The sequence below is a fragment of the Rosa chinensis genome, chromosome 4 (genome assembly GCF_002994745.2).
Source record: "Rosa chinensis cultivar Old Blush chromosome 4, RchiOBHm-V2, whole genome shotgun sequence".
Lineage (NCBI taxonomy): Eukaryota > Viridiplantae > Streptophyta > Magnoliopsida > Rosales > Rosaceae > Rosa > Rosa chinensis.
In genome coordinates, this window is record NC_037091.1 from 9556238 (window position 1) to 9569636 (window position 13399).

A 13399-nucleotide genomic window follows, 5' to 3' on the forward strand; every position below is an offset into this window, starting at 1 on the left:
CATAGTTCATCGTTCTTATATCCCTTCCTAATCAAGTAGTCACTTAGACGGGTATACCACATCCGCCCAGATTGTTTCAATCCGTAAAGTGAGCGTTTCAACTAATTGCAAACGCACTCCGTGGTTTAGAGTCACTTGACTTGGGTAATGTAAGGCCATCAGGCACTTTCATATATATCTCTGAATCTAGATCCCCATAGAGATATGCAGTCACCACATCCATGAGCTGCATTTCCAGTTCTTCGGAAACTACTAGGCTAACTAAGTAGCGGAACGTTATAACGTCCATTACGGGAGAGTATGTCTCCTTATAGTCAATTCCAGGGCGTTGGGAGAAACCTTGTGCCACAAGGCGAGCCTTGTACCTCAGGACTTCATTCTTCTCATTACGCTTTCTAACAAAAACCCATTTATGTCCTACAGGCTTTACACTTGGTGGGGTTAGCACTACCAGACCAAATACCTGTCTCTTTGTCAGAGAATCTAATTCTGCCTGGATTGCTTCTTTCCATTTAGGCCAATCTGCTCTTTGTTGACATTCTGCAACAGAGCGTGGTTTAATGTCATCGTGCTCTATGATTTCTTGAGCAATAGTGTATGCAAATACATCATCAATGTGTATGGAAGATCTTTCTATCAACTCATATGCACTCTCATAATCCATTGAGATTTCTTTGTTCTCTGGAATCATTTCAAACATCGGAGCGTCCTTCAGTATTGATTCATGGACATAGCTATAATCAGAGACAATCTCATGAGAGGGATTCTCTACATTGATGATTAATGGATCGATTTGTGCCTTACTCGCCCTCTTCTTCCTTGGGTGAGTGTCAATCGAACCTAGTGGCCTCCCCCTCTTCCTTTGAGGAGCCACGGCCTCAACCATACCTCCACTAAGTGTGGTTGTAGTGCCTCTATCTGTGGCACCGTGCCCCTTGTTGGGGACTTCTAACCTTGCAGGCACATTTGCAGCTGGTATATGTTATCTCGTCACTTTTGCGATATTAGAAAACGCATCAGGCATCGAATCTGCTACGTTTTGAAGATCGATTATTCTTTTCACTTCACTTTCACATTGTGAAGTGCGGGGATCAAAATGAGACAGAGTGGGAACAAACCACAACAATTCCTGTCGTTCCCTTGGAAAATCCTTTTTCCTATCTCCCCCTAACGACAGGAAGACTGTCTCATCAAAGTGACAATCCGCAAATCGAGCGGTAAAAAGATCGCCTGTCAAGGGTTCCAAATAGCGGATAATCGTTGGAGATTCGTATCCAACATAAATACTTAATCGTCTATGAGGACCCATTTTAGTGCGCTGTGGGGGCGCAATAGGCACATATACGGCGCAACCAAATATGCGTAAGTGTGAAATGTCAGGCTCATATCCAGTTACCAACTGGTACGCAGAAAATGGTTGGCTAGTAGTGGGTCTGAAACGAATGATTAAAGCTGCGTGCAATATTGCATAACCCCATGCAGATATAGGCAAGTTGGTGCGCATAACCAATGCCCTAGCCACCATCTGTAGCCTTTTGATGGTGGCTTCTGCGAGACCATTTTGTGTATGCACATGGGGTACAGGATGCTCTACATCGATCCCAATAGACATGCAATAATCATCAAATGCTTTTGATGTAAACTCTCCAGCATTATCAAGCCTTATAGACTTGATAGGGTGATCAGGGTGGTGAGCCCTTAAGCGTATAATCTGTGCTAGGAGTTTTGCAAATGCAGCATTTCTTGTGGACAATAAAACGACATGTGACCATCGTGTCGAGGCATCCATCAGAACCATAAAGTACTTGAATGGTCCGCATTCTGGATGGATAGGTCCACAGATGTCTCCCTGTATCCTTTGTAAGAATGGAATATTCTGTTTTGTATCTTTAGCATAGGAAGGTCTCGATCCTGTTTTTGCTAAAGAGCAGGCTTTGCAAAACGAGTGATGTGCCTTTGAAATAGTCAATGAGGCATAATGGGAGGAAGGTAGTGCTTCTGGTACTTCAGAATGTGATGGCTGTATTTGAGCAATACGAGGACCGACACCTTTCAGTGTGGCAGATTTTTCTCCCATTTTATTTTTCACTCGAAAGAAGGGATGTCCGTGTGAGTTTTTCAAAATGCGGATCATCATGTCACGACCAGGGTGCCCTAGGCGGTCATGCCAAAGCCTGTATGAGTCAGTGTCCCACATTTCATTGTTGGTGACAACATATGATTCAATGATCCGAATCGTAGTGAGGTACAGTCCACTAGATTGACTCATAAGTTTCTCTAAAATGCGTTTCCTTCCACATTCATTAGAGGTAATATAAAGGTATTCAATTCCATTCTCACAGTGTGTTTCTACATGATAACCGTTGGCACGAATATCTTTGAAACTTAACAAGGTTCGATTAGCTCTAGGTGCATATAGAGCGTCTGTGACTTTAAATGTTGTGCCATTAGGCAGCAAAAATTTGGCAGTTCCTCGCCCTTTTATCACTTGTGATGATCCAATCATCGTAGTCACAGAGGAATTATAGGCTATTAATTCAATAAATAATTGCCTATTCCTTAATATGGTGTGGGTAGTCCCACTATCAACTAAGCACTCGATTTCTCCTCGATCGTGCTGCTGGCGTGGGGGCACTGCAGGTGGGTGGACGCAAGGGCGTCTGGGTGCCCTTAGTAATTCGCTGGAGGCCGGTGGTGGCTTGTGGTGCTCGGCCGGAGAGGCGGAGGTGAGGCCGGTCTGGGGATGCCAGAGCGACTGGGATGAGTTTGGGGCCGATCCGGTGGTCGAGTCGGTGCTGCTGGCTGGTTTGGATCGGTGCAGTGATGGGCGAGCAGGAGGTGGGGAGGAGAAATCGGGATTTTGGAGGATGGAGGATGGGGTTTTCGATCTGCTTCTGCAGATTTTTTTTTTTTCTTGGCTATTTGCTCTTAGCGTGCTGATAACGTGTAAAAGTAAATGGAGATTGGAATGTTCTACTCATTTCATTTCATAGTCCCTTTATATAGGGAAGAAATTACAACAGAAATATTGATTACAATTATGATATTAAATATTGATTGATCTATCTTTTATGCTAATTGATTGGTAATCACTGATTCCTTGATTCCCTCTTCGTCAGTTACTTTGACGAAGGCACATAATATGTTTTTCCTTTAATAGTTGTGGGTTTTTTTATTTTTATTTTTTTATAATAAAAGTATATTTTGTAAATGTCATAATTGTCCTTGTAATTTAATTAATTCTCAAAATTTTTTAATCTTCTAAGGTAATTTCTGTCAAAATTTTTGATTTTAGCTAACGAACCATCTTCTCTTAATAATAGTATAGATATAAATAAATACACAAATTTTTTTTTTTTTTGTTTTCTGTTTTTTTTTGTTTTTTTTTTTTTTTGAAGAGCACAAAATTTGTTGTTCCGATAGAAATGTTAACTAGATTTTAATGTATGCAAGGTAGGTACACAAATAAAACAGTAGTGGGTTCCTGAAACAAAAGCTGGGCCTTTTTTTTTTTTTTAAAAACAATGAGAAGAGTTAGGCCTTAACCACTTTAATTTAAGAGAGGAAATTATTACCATTGACTTTAAAACTCAAAGGTGCTTAAGAGACATCTCAAACAATTAAATGAAAGTAAATGAGGGCAGCTCTGAAAATCCATCATGCATGGCTAGCTTCTAAGCCTTCTGATAAACCAAACCTTTGTTCTTGACCCTTCACAGCATTTATAACTTTCTTTAAGTGTGAGTTAAAATTAGAAACGTAGGAGATTCATTTAACTCTCGATACATATCGCTAGATATATCATGGCCACATTCCCAACTATTGACAAATGCAAATCAAATGATCGGAAAAGCGCGACGGTTGTGGTAGCTGACATGGTTGGATGCTTGCTCAGAGATGATAGCTCTTTCCCTTACTTTGCCCTCATCGCATTTGATGTTGGTGGGATCGTAAGGCTCCTCTTGCTACTCTTAGTTTGGCCATTATCTAGACTCCTCTATTACTTTGTATCAGAATCCGCAGCAACAAGAGTCCTTATCTTTGCAACATTTGCTGGTGTGAATGTGTCTAAGATCGAGTCAGCGGCAACAGCCGTGCTGCCCAAGTTTTACTCGAGTGATCTACACCCCGATACTTGGCGTGTGATTTCTGCATGTGAAAGGCGGTGTATTGTCACTGCAAGTATTCCGAGGATCATGGTGGAGCCATTTCTCAAGAGTTACCTTGGATTTGATATGGTTTTGGGGACTGAGATAGCAACTTATAATGGGATAGCCACTGGCTTTGTTTGCCCACCTGGAGTACTCATAGGACAGCATAAAGCAGATGCTCTTCATAAGGCTCTCGGAGCGAAAGCCCAGACAGATATTGGAATTGGCAATAAGCACACTGATATTGCTTTGATTGGCATGTGCAAGGTGAGCATCCATCATATGCATGTTATTTTAATGCTACATACTAAATGCTTAGTTAAATTTTATTGCATAATTTTATGGTTTTTTTTTTTTTTTTTTGGTAAACAAGCAATCAGTGAACAAAGGATTACAAAGGCCCTAGCCTCAACTAAAGTCCACCCCCAAACAAAAACTAAACTCAGGGGGGAATAGGACCGGCATCATACAACATAATATGAAGTAAGGAAACAGGATAATTTAATGGAAAATAGAAAATATAGAAAATGATCATTGTGATTAGTAGTGGCGGAGCCAGGAATTTAGATTCACTGGGGCACAAAAAAAAAAATACAAAATATTATTACAATGGTAATTGCCCTCGATAAGATTTCATATTTTGAAATCCTTGCATGACAGTCTCATTATCTATGCTAGTAAAAATGTCTTTCTCAATATATGAAATCAATCAAGCAATCATCAGGAAACTCGTGTGCTCTAGGTTGACAAAGACCTTTTCGAAGATAATATCTGCGTACTTCATTTTGAATATTAGGATGATAAGTTAAAATTGGAGGACGATTTCCATGATCAGAAGGATATTTTTCATTAATTTTGGGACAAGGCTTCTCTAAATTACTATCATTCTTCTTTGTTTTTTTTTTTTTTTTGGGGGGGGAGATGAATCTAATGAGGTATTTATACCCGACGACTCCTCTGCACCAAGATTTTCTTTTCAAAGTATCTTAATATATTTGAATGAAAAATAGAGTAGTAGTAAGAATCAAAAGAAGTGACTACAACAATACTCTTCACAAAAAACTTGATTGAGAATCGTCAAGTGACGATATATATATATATATATATACACATGTTATTGATGTAATAGAATATTTCTACACACACACACACACACACACACACACACACACACACACATACATACATGTTATTGATGTAATAGAATATTTTTTTAAATCCTTTTTCTATTAGACTTAAAAAAATCTATAGGTATTGAGGAAATAAGAATCATTAATTGTAATAAATTTTATAGTTGATGTCTAAAAAATTGGGAAAAGAAAAATATAATATAAATCAAACGTGAGGCCCATGTTTTCTTCCTCAAACAATCCCAACAATGAAAACAGAGAAGAGCACGTGAAGTGCTCTCTGAAGGTGAAAAAAATAATATAAAATTATATATTAAAAACCTAATATTAATACTATGTATATATATATTAACTTTTTTATGAAAATGTGAGTGGGGCACGGGACCCACTGGGCCCTGCCTCCCTCTGCCTCTGGTGATTAGTGTCGGTAGACTGTTGATCAAAATGGTATGGTGTTTTTGTTCTAGACACAACAAGGGAAATACAAATCTCTAAATGAATGACAATGAAAGGGATTGAGATTCCTTTTATAGACCTCAACCATTGTGTCTCTTGAGTGAATAGATGTAACTATTCATTAGTTATACCCCTTCACTATTAGTGATACCTTTTCACTATAATTATAATTATCAGCATACATAATTATAATTATTAGCACACATGTATCCCTTCAGTTCCATATAATTTTACCTTCTCAAGATACGTGAATTTCCTTGTTCAAGTGAGTCTTGATGCACCAGTGTTATGGTACATCTCCACACACATAGCATACTTATTGTGAAGCCATTAATCACATGATCATATTCCAACATCTACCACTTGATCATGATGATTCAAGTTTCCAATGACTTCCAGGTTATGGATGTTTTTACCGAGTGTTACTGATTCTATTGCAATCACTCTTAACTATCCATCCAGATTTATTTGGATGTCCATTCTGAGTATCATATACCTGATTACTCTGGACTTTCCAACCATTAGATAATGATTTCATTTACCACGTGCGCACTCTTTTGAATCATTTTTCATCTAACCACAACTTATCTCATTTAATAAGTTGGCACCATTCTCATATATTAAGAATTTTAACCATCCACACCTAATATTAATGGTGACTTTATAATCCACACTAACCCGAATATTATACAAATTCATTCTTGTTGCCTCAAAGCGGATTTTACAGACAAGAAGATTTGTTATAATTTCGTTTCTTAGTTAATGCCCTCTATCTTATATCCGACCAATTTTAATCAGATAGAGTTTTATCAATTGTCACTATTTTAGGCTTCTCTAAAACACTACAATGATACTTACCAGCATGCTTAATCACATCTAGATGCTTTTAAACCCATTTTACAAACATGCTCTCTGAATTTTTCTAGAGTAAATCATTTGGTCATAGGATCAGCCACCATCTGTTTAGAGAGTACGTAGTCGACGTTTACTTCACCTCTTTCCACTATATCTTGTATATAGTGACATTTTACGTTAATGTGTTTTCCTTTGGAACTATTTGCTCCACTTTTAATTAGGAAGATGACGATCTTATTATCACAAAACACATCAACAACCCTTTTTAGGTATACTATATTCATATAATCTATGAAACGTTTGGTCCATACTGCAGTACTTACCGATGTGCTACAAGAAATATATTCTGCCTCTATGGAGGACTTTGCAACACATCTGTGTTTCTTACTTAACCAAGAAACAACAATTCCACCAAATAAAATGATACCGCTTGTACACTTTCTGTCATTCAAGTCTCCAGCGAAATCTGCATCACTATAACAAATCAAATCTAAATCACTTACTCCAAAACAAAGTTTCATACCTTGAGTCCTTTCAAATATCTCATAATTCTTTTAACCGCTTGCCAATGTTGTTTGGTAGGATTAGATTGATATCGTCTTACTAATCCTATAGCATGACAAATGTCTGGTCTAGTACTTGTCGTTGCATACATCAAGCTACCCACGGCTTGAGCATATGGAACATTTTTCATGTATTTTATTTCTTCTTCTTTTGTAGGACACATCTCTTTTGTAATAATTGTTCCCTTACTAATGGGTGTACTAACTCAGTTGCACTGTATCATATTGAATCTTTTAAAGATATTATCCAGATAGTTCTCTTGGTCCAAGTAGAGTAGTTTAGAGTTTCTATCTCTAGTAATCTTTATTCCCATGACATAGGAAGGTTTTCCCATATCTTGCATCTCAAACTTGGAGCCTAGATATGATTTAGTTTTTATTATCATGTCCATGCAATCTTCAGCAAGCAAGATATCATTTACATAAAGAGACAAGAGACAAAACTTTTCTTGACACTTCCAAGTATATACACAGTGATCTAGTCTATTCATTTGATAACCTATCTTAATGATAGCTTGGTGAAACTTTAAATACCATTGTCTAGATGACTGTTTTAGTCCATACAATGATTTCTTTAACTTATAGACTTTGTTTTCATGTCCTTTCACATGAAATCCTTCCGGTTGAACCATATAGATGTTGTCCTTTAAATCTCCATTAAGAAAAGCTATTTTGACATCTAGTTGGTGGAGTTCTAAATCCATTCTTGCAATAATTGCCATGAGTATTCTAATGGATTGAAACTTTGCAACCAGAGAATACGTATCAACAAAGTCTATACCAAATTTATGTGTATAACCTTTAGCCACTAAACATGCTTTGTATCTATCTAAGGTCAAGGTTCTAAAAAACGCTAGGCACTAGTCGGGCGGTAACCCAAGGCCTAGCACCCGCCTAGGTGGGGACTAGGCGGTTTTTATTTTATATTATTTTATTTTAGTAATAAATACAAATGAATTAAAATTTTCACATAAGTCTTGATAATTATATTCAAATACTAAAATAATTTGATGGTGTAATTATATTCAAACACTAACACCACGTTCACGTACCCTTATCTCAATTCAAACCTTATTATGTCAACGTGGCCAAACCATATGACAATAGAAAGTAAAAAAAACTGCTCACTTCCTTTCTCTCTCCCCTGCTTCTTCTTCCCCGAACTCTCTGTCTCTCTCTTCACACTACCAGAAAATGGATAACAAGACAAAAAGCCATCTCTTCTTTTCCCTCACCTTCACTTTCATCCTCTTCCCCACCTCTGCCCCCTTCCTCTCTCAAGTCCCAACCCGAATCCATCTCTTAAACCTCCGAACCCGACCTGGACTCTCTCTCACTTCAACTCCACTTCCGCCTTTTCCTCGACGCCCTCCGCTTCAAAACCCTCACCTCCCTCGCCACCGCCGCCGCTGTCACCTGTAACTTGAGGAATTGAAAAAAGCTTATATATATATTCCAGCGCCGAGCGCCGAGGAGCTTTGCCTAGACCGCCTATGCGGTCGCCGAGGAGCCAAACACCTACAGCCATCGCCTATCCTATAATCAAAACGGTGACTCGACGCCAAGCGCCTAAGTGCCGCCTAATCGAAAAATATAAAAAATGTTCGTTGTGATTAGTGTCGTTAGACTGTTGATCAGAATGGTATGGTGACTTTGTTCTAGACACAACAAGGAAACTACAAATCTTTAAATGAATGACAATGGAAGAGATTGATGTTCCTTTTATAGACCTCAACCATTGTGTCTCTTGAGTGAATAAATGTAACTATCAATTACTTATACCCCTTCATTATTAGTGATACCTTTTCACTATAATTATAATTATCAACATACATAATTATAATTATCAGCATACATGTACCAGTTCAGTTCCATATAATTGTACCCTTTCAAGATAGGTGAATTTCCTTGTTCAAGTGCGTCTTGATGCACCAATTTTATGGTATATCTCCACACATATAGCATACTCATTGTGAAGCCATTAATCACATGATCATATTCCAACAAAATTGGATACCTAAATTTGGGGGACACACTTTCCTATAATATTATGGTTTGTTTGAAAACATAGTTGAAACTATATATACTAGCCAAATTGAATATTTGATTTTTTTTTTCAAATATCGGTTGATCATATATATCATTATTATATATGGTTCTATGATTTAAAGTATTTCTTTTTGTATTTAATCCCTTTACATTCAAAATTCAGAATTCGTTGGATCTATTCATCAAAAAAATGCCAACTCATTTTAACCTTAAATGCAGGAGGGTTATACAGTGCCAGCCAAACCCACACTAGAAGCTGTGAGAAGGGAGGAGCTCCCAAAGCCCATCATCTTCCATGACGGTCGCCTAGTCCAAAAGCCAACACCTCTCTTAGCGTTCCTCATCATTCTTTGGTTCCCCATAGGTTTCTTCATTGCTTGCTTGCGAATTGCTATTATGTCGCTCCTTCCTCAGAGCCTCGCCTACTACACCAGTTGGGCACTTGGTATTCGTGTCACTGTGAATGGCACCCCACCTACATTGGCTAAACACTCTATTGGTTGTAAAAACTCTGGTCAGATATTTATCTCAAACCATAGAACCGTTCTTGATGCATTTTTCATCTATCTTGCCCTAGGCTACCCAATAACCGGTCCCACGTACTCAACCACTCGACTCTTGGAGTTCCTTTCACCATTCAAGGTTGTCCGAATAAGTCGTAACCGAGAACAGGATGCGGCCACAATCAAGAAGCTTCTACAAGAAGGTAATAACATATATCTTTGCCCGGAGGGAACCACTTGTAGGGAACCATATGTTTTAAGGTTTTCGGCATTGTTTGCTGAATTAAGTGACCAACTTGTCCCTGTGGCTATCGTTAGCCACCAGAGCGTGTTTCATGGAACCACAGTTCGAGGGTGGAAAGCAATGGACCCGTTTTTCTTCTCGATGAACCCGTTTCCATCATATGAAGTCACATTCTTGAATAAGTTGGCTCCAGAACAAACATGCAATGCTACTTCTGGAAAGACTAGCTTTGAGGTAGCAAATTACGTACAAAGGATTATAGCTGCAACTCTTTCTTACGAGTGCACTAGGCTTACAAGGAAGGACAAGTATAGGGTTCTTGCGGGGAATGATGGGAATGTGGTTAGAACAGCTTAATTTTTAATTTTATTTTATGATAACTAGTTATTCATCAATCAAACTTGGGACATCTTTCAATAAGAGGAGATTGATTCCACTAGACCAAATGATACTCGTTTAAAAATTGTGTCCATATAGAGAAAATAATAATAATAATCAAATAAACTTTATGTCATCCTTTATGAATGTCAAATTAATTGATGTCTATTGTGATTAACTGATTGACACTTAATTGAACCAAACCAAACTATCATGTTGAAAGGATATGGAGTCAAACTAAGACCTCAACTCTTAGGCCTTGTTTGGTTCGCAGAATGTAAATTAATTCCTTTGTCTTTCCCATAGGAAGGGAAATGAAATTTCTGAAGGACTTTCCATTCTGATATCTGGTAACATAAGGAAAGTTATCCGGAAAGTTGTTAAAAAATTTGTAGATAATGCAATGTGTTGTAAGTAATAAATGCAACGAAAGAATAGAAAGTGATTTATTTAGAATATGGAATAACCAAACCAAACTATCCGGTGAAAGGATATGGAGTGGAACCGAGACCTCAACTCTTATCCTCACACTTTCATTCATTTCATCCATGTCGTGTACAATTTGCTACATCAGGTGGGGATGGTAAAAATATAAATAGAAACAATAAACTTGGAATTTCTACTATGAAGCTGAAATCTGCTTGGTTAATTTAGGGGAGTGAAATTTGCACTCCCCAAATTGAAAACCACACTCCTTTTGATTTTTATAATATATTTGTAATCAATGAAATTCCTATATTCTAAAAATACCCTCGTTGATCTCTCTCTCTTGTTTTTCCCGTCTCTCTTCTGGTTTGAGTTTCTCCACTGCCAATCAATTTCTTCTCTCCCAAAGAAAGCTAATTTCTTCTTTTGATTAGAAGTGAAAAATTCCTCAACCCAACATACCTAGGATGCTGATCAGACCAACTAAATCAATCACCTACAACATAGTCTCATGGGCACCTCTCAGATGGATATGAGAAATCAAAATTCATAATGAAAGTGGGGATTGAATTAGAAAAAGGTAAGGATTCTATTTTCTTTTTCTTTTGTTGAGTAAAGATTTCTTTGAAGGAAGAACATCAAAATTAATCTTTAAGGCTATCAAGTTTGTTGGTGGTATTCGTCAATTTGGTAGTGGTGGATTTGGATTCGAACGGGTGCGTTGCTGGAGCTAGTGAATAAACTGGTGGCTTGAACAATCAATACCAGATTTAAAAAAACCTATTCTCAATGAGAGAGAGAGAGAGAGAGAGACTGCATCTGCAAGCTGCATAATGGACAAAATAACACCGTACTCCTCCAAGACTCCAAACAGAAAGTTCATCGTTGCCTATTGGGTTTGATGGAATTAAAGGAATGAAGATGGAATCAAGAGCAATGAGACAATTATATGTGTGTGTGTGTGTGGTGCATACTCATCCACAACGACACACCAATAGCCAGACCAAGATCTCTGTTATCGGAGCCAATAACGTCGGCATGGCCATTGCCCAGACCATCCTCACCTAAGACCTCGTCGAAGAGCTCGTCCTTGTTCACACCGTCCCCGACAAGCTCCAGCGCACTCAAATAGAGAGAGAGAGAGAGAGAGAGAGAGAGAGAGAGAGAGAGAGAGAGAGAGAGAGAGAGAGAGAGAGAGAGAGAGAGAGAGAGAGAGAGAGAGAGAGAGAGAGACGAGGGCAATTTGAGAACAGAAAACACATCATCAATTAAAATTATTATTAAAATTAAAGGGAGTGTGGTTTTCAATTTGGAGAGTGCAAATTTCACTCCCCTTAATTTACTACTAACCTTCCTGCACGCGCATACTCATGTGCGGAAGGGCCGCGCCAGCGCGTGCGATTAATTTTTATTTTATTTATCATTATCATTTTATATTATCTATCTTCACTTTTTTTTTCCAAACCCATGTTTACTTCTGCAATTATTTTGAAATTATTTGTGTAATAAGCAAAATTTTGACACTGGCAGGGGATGCAAAAGCATCAAGTAGTTGACATCGGAGAGGGAAAGGCATTCACTTAGTCATTTACAACTAAAAATTGACTTTATAAAAACAACCAAAATAAACATATCAAAAAAGGCAGCTTATAAAATACAACAATTAAAAAAAAAAAGAACATATTGTGGGAGACAAATTAATATGGTACTTAAATTGTACTAACATCTAAAACACATTTTACAAACAGAGTAAAAGTCACTGTTATCACCCAAACACAAATATTGACAGTTGAACATGTTATCATCTCTCACTATCTCGTCTCCGTAGCTCTTAAAATCAGCACACCCATGAAGTCCTAAAAATATAAATGTGGCTAAAATATATAAGTAGAACTCCATAAAGGTAACACCTACAAATAAACATTAAGCCTTATAAGTACCTTATAGGATCATGTTAACTTGAAGGAAGCAAAATCTCTTTATACACAACATTTGTTATGACCCCTCCTTCCTCGCCTTCGAATTTTCCTTTCTTGACTAACACTTTGTTGGTAGCCTTTGAATTTCCTCGTGATAAAGCTACATATAACTACCCGTGATTAAATACATGATCTGGAAGGTAGATGCCAACATTTGGTATTGTTTGCCCTTGTGATTTATTTATAGTAAGTGCAAAACTCAACTTTACAGGGAATTGCTTTCTTGTCATCTCAAAAGGGAGTCCAGAAGTCTCGGCACTTTTTAGAGATATTATTGGTAAGAATACTCTAGTTCCGGCAAATTGACCAGTTAAAATCTCTGCGTCAATAAGGTTGTTATATGATCCACAACAAGTCAATCGTGTACCATTGCACAATCCCATCTTAGGGTCAATGTTTCTCAAAAGCATAATGGGGGCACCCTTTTTTATAGTCAACTGATGTGGGAGCATTCTAGAAGGTGAAATTGAATTTAAGAATTCTTGTTGGTACATATTTCTGGTGTCATCCTCAATTGAGTCGAAAGAGTACATGATGGGTTCAGGCCCTAGAAATAGTTTTATAATCATCTCATTAAGTACGTCAACATCATCATTCTTTGGTGTAATTATTGCCCTTTCAACCATGTACGCTGCATCATTTCCATGAGAATATTCCAAATTAGA

At 37.7% G+C, this 13399-nt stretch overlaps 1 protein-coding gene across 1 annotated transcript; it reads left to right on the plus strand.

The window, feature by feature from the left end:
• The first annotated feature begins 3803 nt into the window (after positions 1–3803).
• LOC112198757 (glycerol-3-phosphate acyltransferase RAM2) lies at positions 3804–10314 on the plus strand. The gene is made up of 2 exons (XM_024339873.2): positions 3804–4418; positions 9424–10314. The coding sequence occupies exons 1-2, from the start codon at positions 3804–3806 to the stop codon at positions 10306–10308; spliced, it is 1500 nt and encodes a 499-aa protein (XP_024195641.2). The 3' UTR covers positions 10309–10314.
• The last annotated feature ends 3085 nt before the right edge of the window (positions 10315–13399 follow it).

Coding starts and splice junctions, on each gene's coding strand:
- LOC112198757 (XM_024339873.2), top strand. CDS start 3,804: ATGGCCACATTCCCAACTATTGACAAATGCAAATCAAATGATCGGAAA. Junction 4,419..9,423: donor CTTTGATTGGCATGTGCAAG/GTGAGCATCCAT, acceptor CCTTAAATGCAG/GAGGGTTATACAGTGCCAGC.